Source organism: Mesoplodon densirostris, chromosome 2 (genome assembly GCF_025265405.1).
Source record: "Mesoplodon densirostris isolate mMesDen1 chromosome 2, mMesDen1 primary haplotype, whole genome shotgun sequence".
NCBI classification, from domain to species: domain Eukaryota; kingdom Metazoa; phylum Chordata; class Mammalia; order Artiodactyla; family Ziphiidae; genus Mesoplodon; species Mesoplodon densirostris.
Genome location: NC_082662.1, coordinates 12,887,187 through 12,900,700, shown reverse-complemented (window position 1 = coordinate 12,900,700; position 13,514 = coordinate 12,887,187). Strand labels below are relative to the sequence as shown.

Here is a 13,514-nt window from a genome sequence, read left to right as displayed (position 1 = left end):
AGAAAAAAAGAAAAAGATAATTGGAAGTGGAGGATGGTTTAAGAGACCAATTCCTCCCCTCCCCCCAACTCGAGGCAAATACATTTATAGTTCCAGAGCAGGGAGTAAATATTTCCTTGGCCATCAGCCTTGTGAAGCTGCTCTCCATCTGAGAAGGGGAGGGAGGAGGGGCTGATTGTACAAAACAGCAGTGGTCCAGGTTCCCACACCTTACCTCCGGCACCTGCAAGTGCTGACAATCTGTAACTCCAGGACTGCGGAAACCAAAACAAGGCAGCTTTAATCTAGGGGATTTTATTTTAAAATGTTGAACATCTGGGAATTCCCTGGTGGGCCAGGGGTTAGGACTCAGTGCTTTCACTGCCATGGGCCTGGCTTTTATCCCTGGTCGGGGAACAAAGATCCCTCAAGACGTGAGGCACGGCCAAAAAAAAAAAAAAAAATGTGGAACATCCAGTTCCTTCCTCCTTATTGTGCAGCCAGCAAGATGGGTTGGTGAAAATTGGGATATCATTCGACCTTCCTGCTTCAAAGGCTCCAACAGCTTTCCTGTCAGAGCATTTGGAATGACATCCAAACTCTTCTCTGGCCTCCGAGGCTAGAGCTGATCTGGTTCAGCCTCTCCACCTGACTCATCTCCTAATCTGTCCGCTGGTGTGTGCCAGCTCCCACCAACCTTCTGTTTCTTAAACAAGCTTGTGTGTTCACATCTGAGGGCCTCTGCTGGGAAAGCTCTTCCCCAGGGCGGCAGAAGCCTCTAGCCGTTCACCAAAATCTGCTCGCTCCACAGTGACAGCACTGTAGCCAGGCAGTGCTGGACTATATTTCCCAGCCTTCTTTGCAGCAGGCCTGGCTACCGTATCACATTCTCGCCAACGGCATGTGAACAGACATAAAGTGATCCACTTCCAGGCTGGACTGTTAAGCCAGTGGGTATTCCTCCTTCATGCTGGCTCTTCTTCCACCAGGCAGGATGAAGCAAAGGGAATGTCAGACTTACAAAATGAGAAGAGCCTGGTTCCCTGAATACTGCCTGGAGGAGATCTATCAAGCAGGAACACTTGTCTTGGACTATATAGCATAGGCAAGATAAAAACTTTGTAATAAATTATTGAAATTTTTGGCCTCTTTGTTCCCTCAGCCTAGCCTAACACAGTGCACCCCAAATCCTTACCTGGCAGGAGCCTAGCCAGCCAGGTCTCAGTTTAAATGTTAGCTTCTCAGAAGACCTTTCTCCTTCATTACTCCACGTTTAAGTAGCCTCTAATCCCTTACAGCACGCCGACCTACTAAATTTTCATTGTAGAATGTATTACTATCTGCATTTTCTTGTCTGTTGTCAGTCTTCAGAGACTGCTAGAACATAGGCTTCATGGGAATATGCACCTTTGCTTAGTTCATGCAATGCTGCATTCACAGCACCAACTCAGTGTCTGGCACATGATACTCAATGTTTATTGAGTAGTATCTTCTGATTATTATTTTATTTTAATTAATTAATTTACTTATTTATTTATTGGCTGTGTCGGGTCTTCGTTGCTGCGGTGGGCTTTCTCTAGTTGCAGCAAGCAGGGGCTACTTGGCCGTGCATGGGATTCTCATTGCGGTGGCTTCTCTTGTTGCGAAGTACGGGCTCTAGGCGCACGGGCTCAGTAGTTGTGGCTCACGGGCTCCAGAGCACAGGCTTAGTAGTTGTGGCACACGGGCTATCTACATTGCTCCACCGCATGTAGGATCTTCCTGGACCAGGGCTCGAACCCGTGTCCCCTGCATTGGCAGGCGGATTCTTAACCACTGCGCCACCAGGGAAGTCCCTGATTAATTTTTAATTCAATAGGGATGCAGAAAAATTTTTAGCTGGCCTTAGAAGTAAAAGCACAGAAAGAGAACTAGAGCCAAATATAAGGCTGTTTTTTTTACATCTGATTTGGGCCTTTTCTATTCTAGGAAGACAATGGATGAGGAATTATGGCCCAAGTCTGTATAACCATTAGCAGAGAGGTGCTGTTTGCCAATGTCCAGGTTAGTCTTAGATGTGGGTCTGATAAAAAGTACTAGCTCACATGGAAGCCTGCAAACTTACTAACCTCAGAACGTCATCTGCCTTTTAAAAATTTTTTATTAAAAAAAATTATTTTTTTGCCCCACCACACAGCTTGCGGGATCTTAATTCTCCGACCAGCGATTGAACTCAGGCCCACGGCGGTGAGAGTGCCGAGTCTTAACCACTGGAGAGCCAGGGAATTGTCTTTTTTTTTTTTTTTTTTTTTTTTTTTTTGCGGTACGTGGGCCTCTCACTGTCGTGGCCTCTCCTGTTGCGGAGCACAGGCTCCAGATGCGCAGGCTCAGCGGCCATGGCTCACGGACCCAGCCTCTCCGCTGCATGTGGGATCTTCCCGGACCGGGGCACGAACCCATGTCCCCTGCACCGGCAGGCGGACTCTCAACCACTGCGCCACCAGGGAAGCCCTGTCATCTTTTAAAATCCACATTAAACTCTAGGTCAACAGTCATCCTGGGCTAGAATCCCTAAACCTGAAAACTGACCTCAGTGACCTGGCTGGGTTTCAGGCAGTTTGTCACTCTACTTCTGGGTCTTTGAGATGATAAACTGTGGAAGCATAATGCTGTTCACAGATTTATTACTTCAATACATATCTGAGGGCCTGCTATGCACAAGGCAAAGTTCTAAGCACTGGGAGATAGCAGTGAAAAGGAGACATAAATCCCTACTCTCATGGAGCTTACATTTTAATGGGGGAGAAAGATAATAAATGAGACAGAAGTGAAATGCAGAGTATGGTAGGTAGTGTAGGTGTTAAGCAGAAAAATGAAGGGAAGTGACAAAAATAAAGTAGACAGAGAAGGCCTTACTGAGGTGGTATTTGAGTAAAGACCTAAAGGAAGTGAAAGAAAAACCCGACGCTGTTTGGGGAAAAGAACATTCCAGAACAAGGAAATAGCAAATACAAAGGCCCTGAAGAGAGAGAGCGTGGCAAACTCAAGGAACATGGAGTTCAGGGTGGCTTAGCGAGTGAGGGGGAGGCAGGCAGGAGGTGAAGGCAGAGGTACACAGGGACATTGGAGGCATTATAAGGGCTTTGGCTTTCACCCTGAGTGAGATGGGGGCCCACTGAGGGGTTTTAAGGAGAGGTGTGATCGGATTTAACAGAATCATGCTGGCTGTTGTGCTTAGAACATTATGTAGACAAGGGCAGCAGCAGGGAGACTTAATGCGATAACCCAGGTAAGAGGTGATGGTGCCTTGACCACGGTTCTAGAAAGGATCAGATTTCAAATATACTTTGAAGTGGAGCCAACAGGATTTAGGATGGGTTGACGTAGTCGTGAAAGAAAGGAGTCAAGATTTGAGTGAACAACTGGAAGGGTGAAGTTGCCATTTACTTCTCAGGGAAAGACACAGAGGAGCAGTTGGGGCAGGGAAGTATTTCTGGTTCAGGGAACTTCAACTTCAGGTATCTGGAGTCGAACAGGGAAAATGTTGGCTTTTAGTAACTTTCTAGGAGGAACCAAGCCACCCTAGCTCTAATTTTTTTTTTAGGACAAAAATCCATAGATAAGGAGTGGTATAGTTAGTTGGTTAATCCCATTAGAACACTAACAGTTCTGAACAGGGAAGCAGTATCTGGTGACAGTTTAGTGCTTTTATGTAAGATGGCAATATGTTCTGCTTAATTCACATTCTGAAATTTAGAACTATGTTCTTTTTTGAACTTTTTTCCCATTTCTCTGTATTTCTATTTTTAAATGTATATCCTACCCTTTTCTTAAATTTTCCTCCTCCAAGCTGTAGATACACAGATTCCTGCCATAAACCCCCCAATGCATTTATTTCCCTGATACTTTTTAAACTTTTTTTTTTTTTAAAATAAAGATGCAGTGAATTCCCCTTTCTCTGTGCCAAGGACCCGGAATTCTTTCCACCGATAACTAATGTCTCACAATTTCCTACCACTCTATCAAGTACTAGAAATCTCATTTCAAGTGAACTTATTATCAAAAGAGTGAGATCTGAACAATGGCAAAATAATTAGTACTTCTTACCTCCAACTAGAAGCAGGCTTTGCTCTCAGCAATTTTTTTTTTTTTTTTTTTTTTTGCGGTATGCGGGCCTCTCACTCGTGGCCTCTCCCACTGAGGAGCACAGGCTCCAGACACGCAGGCTCAGCGGCCATGGCTCAGGGGCCCAGCCGCTCCGCGGCATGTGGGATCTTCCCGGACCGGGGCACGAACCCATGTCCCCTGCATCGGCAGGCGGACTCTCAACCACTGCGCCACCAGGGAAGCCCTCAGCATTCTTTTTATATAGGCAAGGAAAGATAACAGAACACGGGGGGATTTGTTCAAACTACTCCCTGTATATACAAGCTGATCCATGTACATTGGAAATCCTTTCAAATAAAGGCCCCACAGCACAAACTCATGCAGAAGGCAGTAACTCCACACTAGTTAACATCCCAGGATGTTTCCAACCTACTCACAACCCCCTACGACCACCCCAAAAGTCCCCCATTTTATAGACAGGGAAACTGAGGTACAGAAAGTTTAGGGAAGTTACCCAAAGTCACACAGCTAGCAAGTGGCAAAGCTGGAATTCAAACCCAAGCAGCCTAGCTCTAGAGACTAGTCTGAACCACCCCCTGTCACCAGTGTTGTTTCTATTGCTGTGCATCCACTGCTTGTGCAGTCACCAAATGCAGACATTTCACATCGGCAGATGGCCATGTCCTCCTGCAGTGTTTATCTGGAGGTGACTAATGGCTTGGAGATGCCCACTTCTTCTGGCGTTTAGGTTCATGGCCACAAGTCACAGTGCCTGGGTATAAGTTATTTAAAGGGCAGGGAGACAGAGACAAGGACAAAAGTAACCAACCATCTCAATTTAAAAGAAACTGATCAAACAAGAGTTTATGATAAAAACTTTATTGTCTTAAATATCAAATGATTTACACATCACTTTTTCTTCAGAAAGTTCCTATTAAAAAAAAAGAAAAATAAAATAAAGTGTTTTGATTACTTAGGGCTGACTTACATTTCAGTATCCGACAAAAACTCAAACCCAAATGCATCTAGTTCACTCAGCTGCAGACAGGTCCTATGTCTAGCCCCTAAACCAATGGCACAATGCAACCAACTGTGGGATTCCTGAGTTTGGTTCCCTTAAGTTCTCAGAGTTTTCCCAACTCTTAAAACCAAAGCATTATGGGAGTAAAAGAGCTACGGATTGGCAAGCCTATTTTGCCAATCATCCTAGTTGTTCTTCTAAGATGCAGTAGTCTCAAAGCTTAAAGAAAAATCAGGAAAGCAATAAAAGTACAACTGCAAGAACAAAGGGGAAAAGAGGGATTTTTTCTTTTTGCTAAAATTGGCCAAATATGGCTACAAAACTGGTAAACAAACCTTACTTGAGTGCAAAGCCCATTAGCCCAACTTGCCATGGAAATAAAATTTTGAATAAAAATGGGCAAGTCAATGTTCATTGTAAGCGCATAGTAAAAAAAAGCAAATACGTTGATCTGAGTATGTCACCAGAACTATTTCAAAAGGATGATCAGGAGAATAGAGAATGGAAATACTATCATTCAGAGGTAAAGGTCTCAGATGGGAAGCATACACTCAAAGCTGTGGGGCCTTCAGGGAAAGAAAAAGAAGTCTGGTTAGCATCAGGTAATCTCAGACCAAAGGAATCTAGAAACAAACTGATGTGACTGCCTCTGATAGGAAATTACAGAGGTCTACCTTTCTTTAAGTCACTGATGCATCATTCAAAGTTGTATGTAAAACAAACTCATGGTAAATAAAATAATTTTTTAGTCATGCACCTTCCCAGGAAAAAAATATACCAGCATGCCCCTTCCCCAAGTCAGCTAATCAAAACCTTCCTATGGTACGTATTCAAAGAAATATAATTCTGTAAAAATTATTCCAATTTTGCATTCCACACCCCCACCCCAAGTCTTCTGTAGTTTGCTTAACTTTTCTTAGGTTAAAGAAATATCCTCTAACTCCTAAGCCCTTGCACCATTTTTCTCTGTAGCTTTCATTCTCTAAGATTGTGCTCTGAAACTTATCTGCTATATCCTCTCACCTTTCACAGCCCCCAGAGGGTCTAGATTACCAATCACCAGTACATAACAGATCAACCTGTGAGAGTTTTCTAACTGTAAACCTCAGAAGTCACTAGCAGTTAAGGTCCAGAAATTCTACCTGTCTCCTTCAGGATTACTACATACACAGTGATGTTTTAAATAATGGGTTAAAGAATGTCCTTTTGATGGCGCTGTCCTGTAGAAACATTTGGTAGAGCCTTGAATCTTCTTGTAAATAAATTCTGCCCACCATCCAGTCCCCGAACCACTGCTTGCTACATTTTCTGCTCTTGATTCCTATTTTCACATCTTGCACTCAGCTGCTTTAAAACAGCAAATCCTCCAGAATCCTCTGCTAAGTCCTGTTGGCCCAGATGGTTAGTATTCCAGTGCTCAGAGGGGGAGTGGGAAAGATGCCGCAGCACACTCCATATTCCTACCCTGCATGGAAGGAGGTCCTGATGGAAGGAAAAGTTGACTGTCACTTGTGCATATTAGGTCATCTTCCATTTACTTGCACTTGCACTTCTATCCTGCCCAATTCCCCCTCCACTAACAGTATACATTTATTTCTGAATCCTTGATCTCTTCAAGTGTTTCTACCAAATGTGAGAACATTTTTTGTTGGTTTCTCCACTTCCATTTTTTAAAAAATATATTTTTCTGAGCAGTTTTAGGTTCACAGCATCTAATTCCATTTTGAGCCTGATTTTCCCAGGTTTCTCTGAATTTGAACCAAATCATCCTAATATGACTTTTAAAATAAATGATGCCAATAGGCAAAAACAGATCTTGCACTTGAAGCTAAAATTTGTTTCATGTCTCTTTACTAGACTGAAAGCTTCACAAGAGCAGCTTCCAGTCTGTTTTAGTCACTCCTGTATCCCCAGTGCTCACCAGTACCTGGCACACAGGCACTTAATGTTTGAATGAATAATGAACTCTTATTCAAAGATTCAAACTGCATAGCCTTCAAGAGAGTAAACGTTTCCTGTAATATAAGATTTTCTTGAACTTTTGCTCTGCCTTCACCACAATACTGACAGTGCAACAAAGAACATAATAAACATTTAGAAACCATTTTTTGGGGGTATACCTGATACAAAAAAGCCATGTCATAATCCTTCTACCTGGGGAAATCTAATGATTTGGTGCAGGATAATTCTCAACCAACAACAAAGGCGAGCCTTAGGACCACTCCATGCATGCCTATCTCCAGGAGAGCCGTTCTCAGACTTCCCTGCTACCCGCCTCCTTCCACTTTTATTCCCCACCCAAATTTGATGCCTCTGCTATTTGGAGAAACTAAGGCACGAGAGAAAATCAAGCATATCAAAGGTTCCTCCTCTAAGTTCTCTGATTTACTCAATGAACTCCTAGTAACATCTACCGAGGGACCACAAAGGTAGAGAATTTGAGCCATGATTTTACATTTCTGGTTCTCAAGGACATGCTTTGAATTTACTTTGTTGTTAACAGGAATTGGCATTTTAAAATCTTTCAGAAAGAAAGCTATTTTTATTTTACAGAACTAAGTTAGCATTCATCTGCTCGGAAGGGAACTCTTGAGAACTCTCTTTCTAGTTCAGCCGTGGACTACACTAAGTCACCAAATTCAAAGGAGATATTTGGCTTTTTGGTATCTGTGCTAGAGAATGCATAATCCAGTTAGCTTCTCTTATGATATGTTACCACTGATAACTAGTTTGAAATGTGCAGCAGTTCAATTATCCTGCTTATACTCTCTGCAGGTGGCAAAGAGATAGGAAAAGGAAATCAGAATGTACTGCAACTCTCCTGGCCAGTTACTTGCAAGGCTGTTTTTTATACACATAAAAACCACCATAACTGAAGACTACATCTGTAGATATAAAAATTGTTTGCTTTTTAATCTATGTAAAATTAACTGTAGGATATCTGTCTATCACACATGTATTATATACACATGAACGGATGGTTAAACCAACTAAATTTTTATGGCTTTTACTAGGGATAGTAAGCTGTGCTAAGGGTAAAACAGGCAGATTCCACCTTAGCTGGTTATCATAGAATCAGTGACACAAAGTCTCATATATCTTTCCATGTAACTCTCTTACTGGAGAAATGCTCTGGGAAAAAATACAAGGTGTGTGTCTCCCTTCAGTATATATGGAGACAAGGAGCTCTGGAAAGTTCTGTAGGCTGCAAGGCAGAACAGTTTTCATACACACTCACCATCTATGTAGTCCCCTTTGCAACTGGTAATCTTTATATGTTAATGGCTAAAGCCCAAACTGTGGGATGAAGGCCAGTGGCTGATGTCTGGGTGCCTGAAGAGGTACGAGTGGAAATAATTCTTACCAGCTGCAATGGCAAAACCTATAGCCTAGGTATAGCTGTCTGGTTACCAAGCACATTCTTATACACAGGAACCAACTAAAGGGAAACTGCAGAAGTCATACAGGTAAATCTTCTCCTCTCTTTGGTGAATAAACAGATACCACCCTTGGAGGTACGTGCTGACCACAAGGCTGTCCATTACCGGTTATGGCAAAGGAGCTGTCCAGTAAAGCAGCCCATTACTGCTTATGGCTGGCCATTATCAGTCCTGTTGGCAACCAGAGGAGTTCACGATGATTTTATCCTATTGTTGGAGAAGTTGATCTCTAATTTCTGCACTTGGAATAAAAACTGAAAATCAAGGTTCACTAGTGTCATGTTCCTGAATTCCTTTTGTGTTTTACAACTGCTAAGTTGAAAAATGATTCAAAATCCTGACAACGTCAACAACTTTCCTTTCATACAAACGATGGACAGGAAGATTTAAAAAATCAAAAGCAATTATAAGTCGAAAGATAAATGATGAAAAAGGACAAGCATATTTGGCAAGTGGGTTAAGCTCAAAGTATTCCTAATAAGAATACATGTACGACGATAGGCCTATCCAATTTTCTCCTAGAAATAAATATACATATACATACAATAAAAGCTATCGTAATGAAACCTTTTCCAGATTGATATTCTATATCCCACCTGGGATTGACTCCCAAATCTCCACACGGTGAAAATTCAGTGGCCAAGCCTCTGAACAGTAGTCAGAGGAACTGCTAGTACAGAAAACTCTGAGGCCCATCTTCATACAGAGGGCCTTTTTGGAGGAGTCTACCGTCATAGACTCACCCCACTTTGTAACCCTAAAGATTTATAAGCTTAGAATAAATTCTCAAGCATACCCACAATGCAAATCAGGGGCCCATTGCATTGCTACTAAATTTTGCTTCAATCATAGCACCACTACTTAATTACAGTCACAGCTCTAAGAGTCAGTTGACAGAAATCCTGTAAGCAGGTTCCTAGTGCATCTTACATCTTTGGTGTAGGGCAGGCAAAAGGATCTACAGCACATGATTGTCTAAAAGAACACTTTAAAGACAATCTGGCTAACTTGTTCTGAGCGCCCTTCTGAACACAGTAAACTACAACTCCTTCTGTCAACCATTCCCTAACTTCAGAGGGTCACGAGGAATCTATGCAACTTTCCATCATATCACTCAGGCTCCTAACACACATACAAACCTCACAGCTAAAAGAAAGAACATGGAATAGGGTAAAAGAAAGGTCTAAGTGCCCCCAAATCAAAAATTTTAAAACTCCTGAGATATGAGCCTCCATTTTGATTGTGCTCAATGACGTGAATTTTGACAGAAAGAATAAGCTTGTAAAGAGAGTAAGACTTTAGACAAAAATCACTTAAAGTTAAAAGTTCACAAATCACCCTTTTGAAGCTTCTGTTTCAAACACATTGCAAATTATAACCTGGAATAGGGAATTATCATTCTCAAAATTCTCTTCAATAAAACCAAGATTTCAGATTCCTGCTAGGTACATAAGAGGGTTTATTTTCCACGAAAAAAAGTATCTAAAATCTACCCAGTAGAATTATTGCACAGTGGGGCCCACAGGACAATGATTTCCAAGGGCTAGTCCTCATATAAAAAAAAGGCCACAATAAATACATCTATATACTATGCCCCACTCTAACTTGACATGTGTAAACACAACTATGACGAATCTTGCTTAAAAAAAAGAAACTCCTGAGGAAAGAAAGGGATGGAAAACTCTACCAAGGCCACTTGAGTCAGAAACTCCAATTACTATTTCCACTGGCATGAAAGACACTCACCAGATACACTGACCATTCCAAGCACCAAGACAAACCAGTGACAAGGTTATTTATCACACTTGAATATTTCACTCAGATCACAGCTCAAACTGAGCTTTAGAAGAACTTCCTAGAAGATGAGTTTGGAAAGGAAATAAACTGCTGGCAATCAACCCACTAGCTGAACATTAGTTCATCATTAGTCATTAAGGGTTGAGCTGTGATCAGTGAGATGCTACCAAACCCAGTCACTAGTTAATTCCAGTGTTTAGGCCATTATTTTTCACTCACAGTTCTTGAAACATCACCATGACATTTGCAAATGGAATTACAGTTTTTTCTTTCTTTTTTTTAGTCTGGGTAGCACCATGGTTCGCTCTAATGTTAATTCCCTCACAGTATCCCACCCAAGGTATCTGGCAATCCATGCAGCAGCCTGTGATGTACAAAGCAGCCCAAGTTTTAAACCCTCCTAACTCATCCCATTAAAATGTCAAATCCTAACCACACGAATAAAAACATACCACTCTAGGAGATATTCTTCAATTGCCTGTTACAACTGATGAATCATAATACATAAAGCACTAAGTATGATTCCAAACACCAAACATGTAATCAAGTTTGTAAACCAAAAATTGAGTCAACAAGCCACACCTTGCCTACAGCACAGACACAGCCAAATTATGAAGTTGATCTGTTTTTAGCTGCATGGGTGGTGGGATTTCTCACGGCTTCTGCTTTTTAAAGCCTTCACTCTCATTCTAAAATGGTATGCTATACACAAAACCACCAATTTTATTCCAGAATACATCATCTTAATGTTAATAGAAAGCTTCTGTATGCACATACTGCCAATACATTTAAAAAGGCCCAAATTTTAACAAATAGAATAGACAAATTCATCAGACAAGAGATCATAAATTACTTTGGCCGAAAAAAATCTTTAAAAAAAATCTGGCTCAACATTCTGCTTGCAGGTTTCTACATATACTGTATATGTGGTGAGTGTGTATGTGTATGTTTAGATATATAGCTTTTTTTAAGGGAATGGAGTATGGTCTAGCCCACTTTTCCATGGTTATGTAGGAACTACAATGTTCTTTGCTAGCAAAACAAGAAGTGCAAGGTCTGCATTTCCACCAACTCGATGCAAAGCCCCAAGAGCTTCCTGCAAAGTAAAGCCGGCACGGAGAATCCGGTCAATGTCCGCAGCAGGAAAAATTAATGATGCAAGAAAGGAGGGACTTGATGATGGATGGCTGGTAGGTGGTACAAATTCTAGAAGTGGCCCTGCAGCTTCAGAACAGACATTTTCTCTAGTCTCAGGCCTGTCTGTCACTGGATTCTGTGTGCCCTGACCCAAATCTTTAACCAATATGAAACTGGATGACAAGGACTCAGTTTGCTCAGAAGTCTGATTGAGCGCATCCTCCTCACCTGCTAAAAGTCTGGGTGAAATTTCTACACCAAAGGTGCAATGTAGTTGATCGGACGTTTCAGCTGAGGCTACAGTGACAGAACCGCTCTCATTTACTGACTCCTTAGACTTGGGGACACCTTCCCTCCCAGTTAATATGCCATCACCTGGACCCCTGAAGTTAGTATCGTCTACGTCTTCTACTCCAGCGTCAGCTGAAGTGTACGTTAATTCTTCTGTCTTCACTGTTACAGATGTGGCCTGATGAAAGGAGACCTGTGAACACTGTTCACTCGGGGTAGCTGTAAGATGCTCATTTTGGGTCCATCTCTCAGAAAGGTCCTTAATACCTGTTTGGCCCTCAGTTACTGTCTCTGATTGACAGATAACTTCTCCCGATGTGTTTTCTGAAGCTGGTTTACTACTTATGACCAAAAGTTCATGAAGTTCCTTCAAGGCTGCCGTTACAGATGAGCAAGATTCCTCTGTGGACTCTACAGATGGCTGACAACTGCCACAGAGACTTGTTAAAGAGGAGGGGCAATTCCCGTATTCTTTACTTGTTCCAGACATTTCAACATTACTTTCTGGAAGCTGTAAATCCTGAGTCGAAATGGAATTACTCAAAATTTCAGAGGAAGGGTTACATTTTGATGTTTCTACTTCCATCAAGGGATTATCTAAGGTGAGATCAGATGCACCGATGTTCCTGACATTGGTATTCTGCCCACCTGCTGAATTAAGCACAGCAACTAGGGGCTGTTCAACTACATCTACTTCCATAAGTGTTTCTGAACTTGAGCAGCCAAAGCATCCTGAAGGTAGAATAGTTTTCTCTGTACCCGAAAGGTCCACAGTCTGCTCTAGCCTGTCTCCTTTCACTGTAGCTTCCGAAGCTTCCGTACTTCTCTGTTGATCCTGTTGCCTTTCTCCAAGAAGTTCGAGGCCCCCTGTGTTCCAAAGATGTGCCTGGCCATGTGGAGCGTTCTGTCGTATAACCTCATGCTGTTCATTCCTTGGTTCTTCGTGCTGCTGAAGGCCACTCGCTTGACTCAGGTCCTGATATTCTGGACGCCAACCCTTCTCACCTTCAAGCCTCTGTGGTTCTTGCATCCTAGTGACAGATAAACTAACTTCCTGTCTTGCGTGGAGATGAGATGTGAGGCCCTGGGTGCTTCTTTCAGCAGATTTCTCTAGATTATCCGCAACAATGGCTTCTTCGAGTGAATTCTGCAAAGGCATAGCTGGACTCTGGTCTGCTGGAGCACTGTCTGCTGAAGAAGCACCATCAGAAAGATCCTGTAGAGGAAGATGTTCTTTCTTTTCAGAGGTTACCTGGAATTCACCTGAAGCCTTCAAAGCCTTCAGAGCTTTAGGTTCAATGCTGGCTGGGTCGCTGGGCTCAATAGGGCAGACTGAAGCAGAGACAGAGTGAGCAAGACGTGAAGGATTACCGATCTCAGGACCCTGTCCTGAAGGATGGGCTTGATGGTGAAATCCATCTGAAGGTGGTAATGATGACATTCCCAGTGAGGTAGTTTCTTTACCGCTTTTCTCTATATAGAACAACAGTGAAAGGAAAAAAGATTCATTAGCAGGTTACAAAGTCCACTAAATTATCAGAGAAACACAAATCTAAACAGGACAGAACAAAATCAGGTCCTTAAACTTGGGTTTGTCTTATGTTTATAGACTTTATACACGAACCATTCTCATCGTGGTGGACAATTTAACATCATAGCATCAGGACAAGAGGTAGGCATGTTCTTAACAAAATATGTGTACTGTAATTCAATATTTTTATTTAAGTGCCACATAAGGGCTGAGTTAGTGCTCAAGACTGAAG

General features: G+C 42.1%; 1 protein-coding gene across 4 annotated transcripts in view; it reads right to left on the bottom strand.

Moving 5' to 3' along the window:
- Positions 1 to 4,956: 4,956 nt before the first annotated feature.
- The window catches only part of DDI2 (DNA damage inducible 1 homolog 2), a 43,268-nt gene continuing 34,710 nt past the window's right edge, over positions 4,957 to 13,514 (bottom strand). For 2 of the 4 annotated variants that reach the window (XM_060089011.1, XM_060089008.1), the window contains one exon: positions 4,957 to 13,224. In XM_060089011.1, the coding sequence (XP_059944994.1) occupies positions 11,330 to 13,224 (1,895 nt within the window). In that variant the 3' untranslated portion in view covers positions 4,957 to 11,329. The remainder of the gene's footprint in view (positions 13,225 to 13,514) is intronic. The other 2 variants (XM_060089010.1, XM_060089009.1) reach the window with 1 other exon arrangement.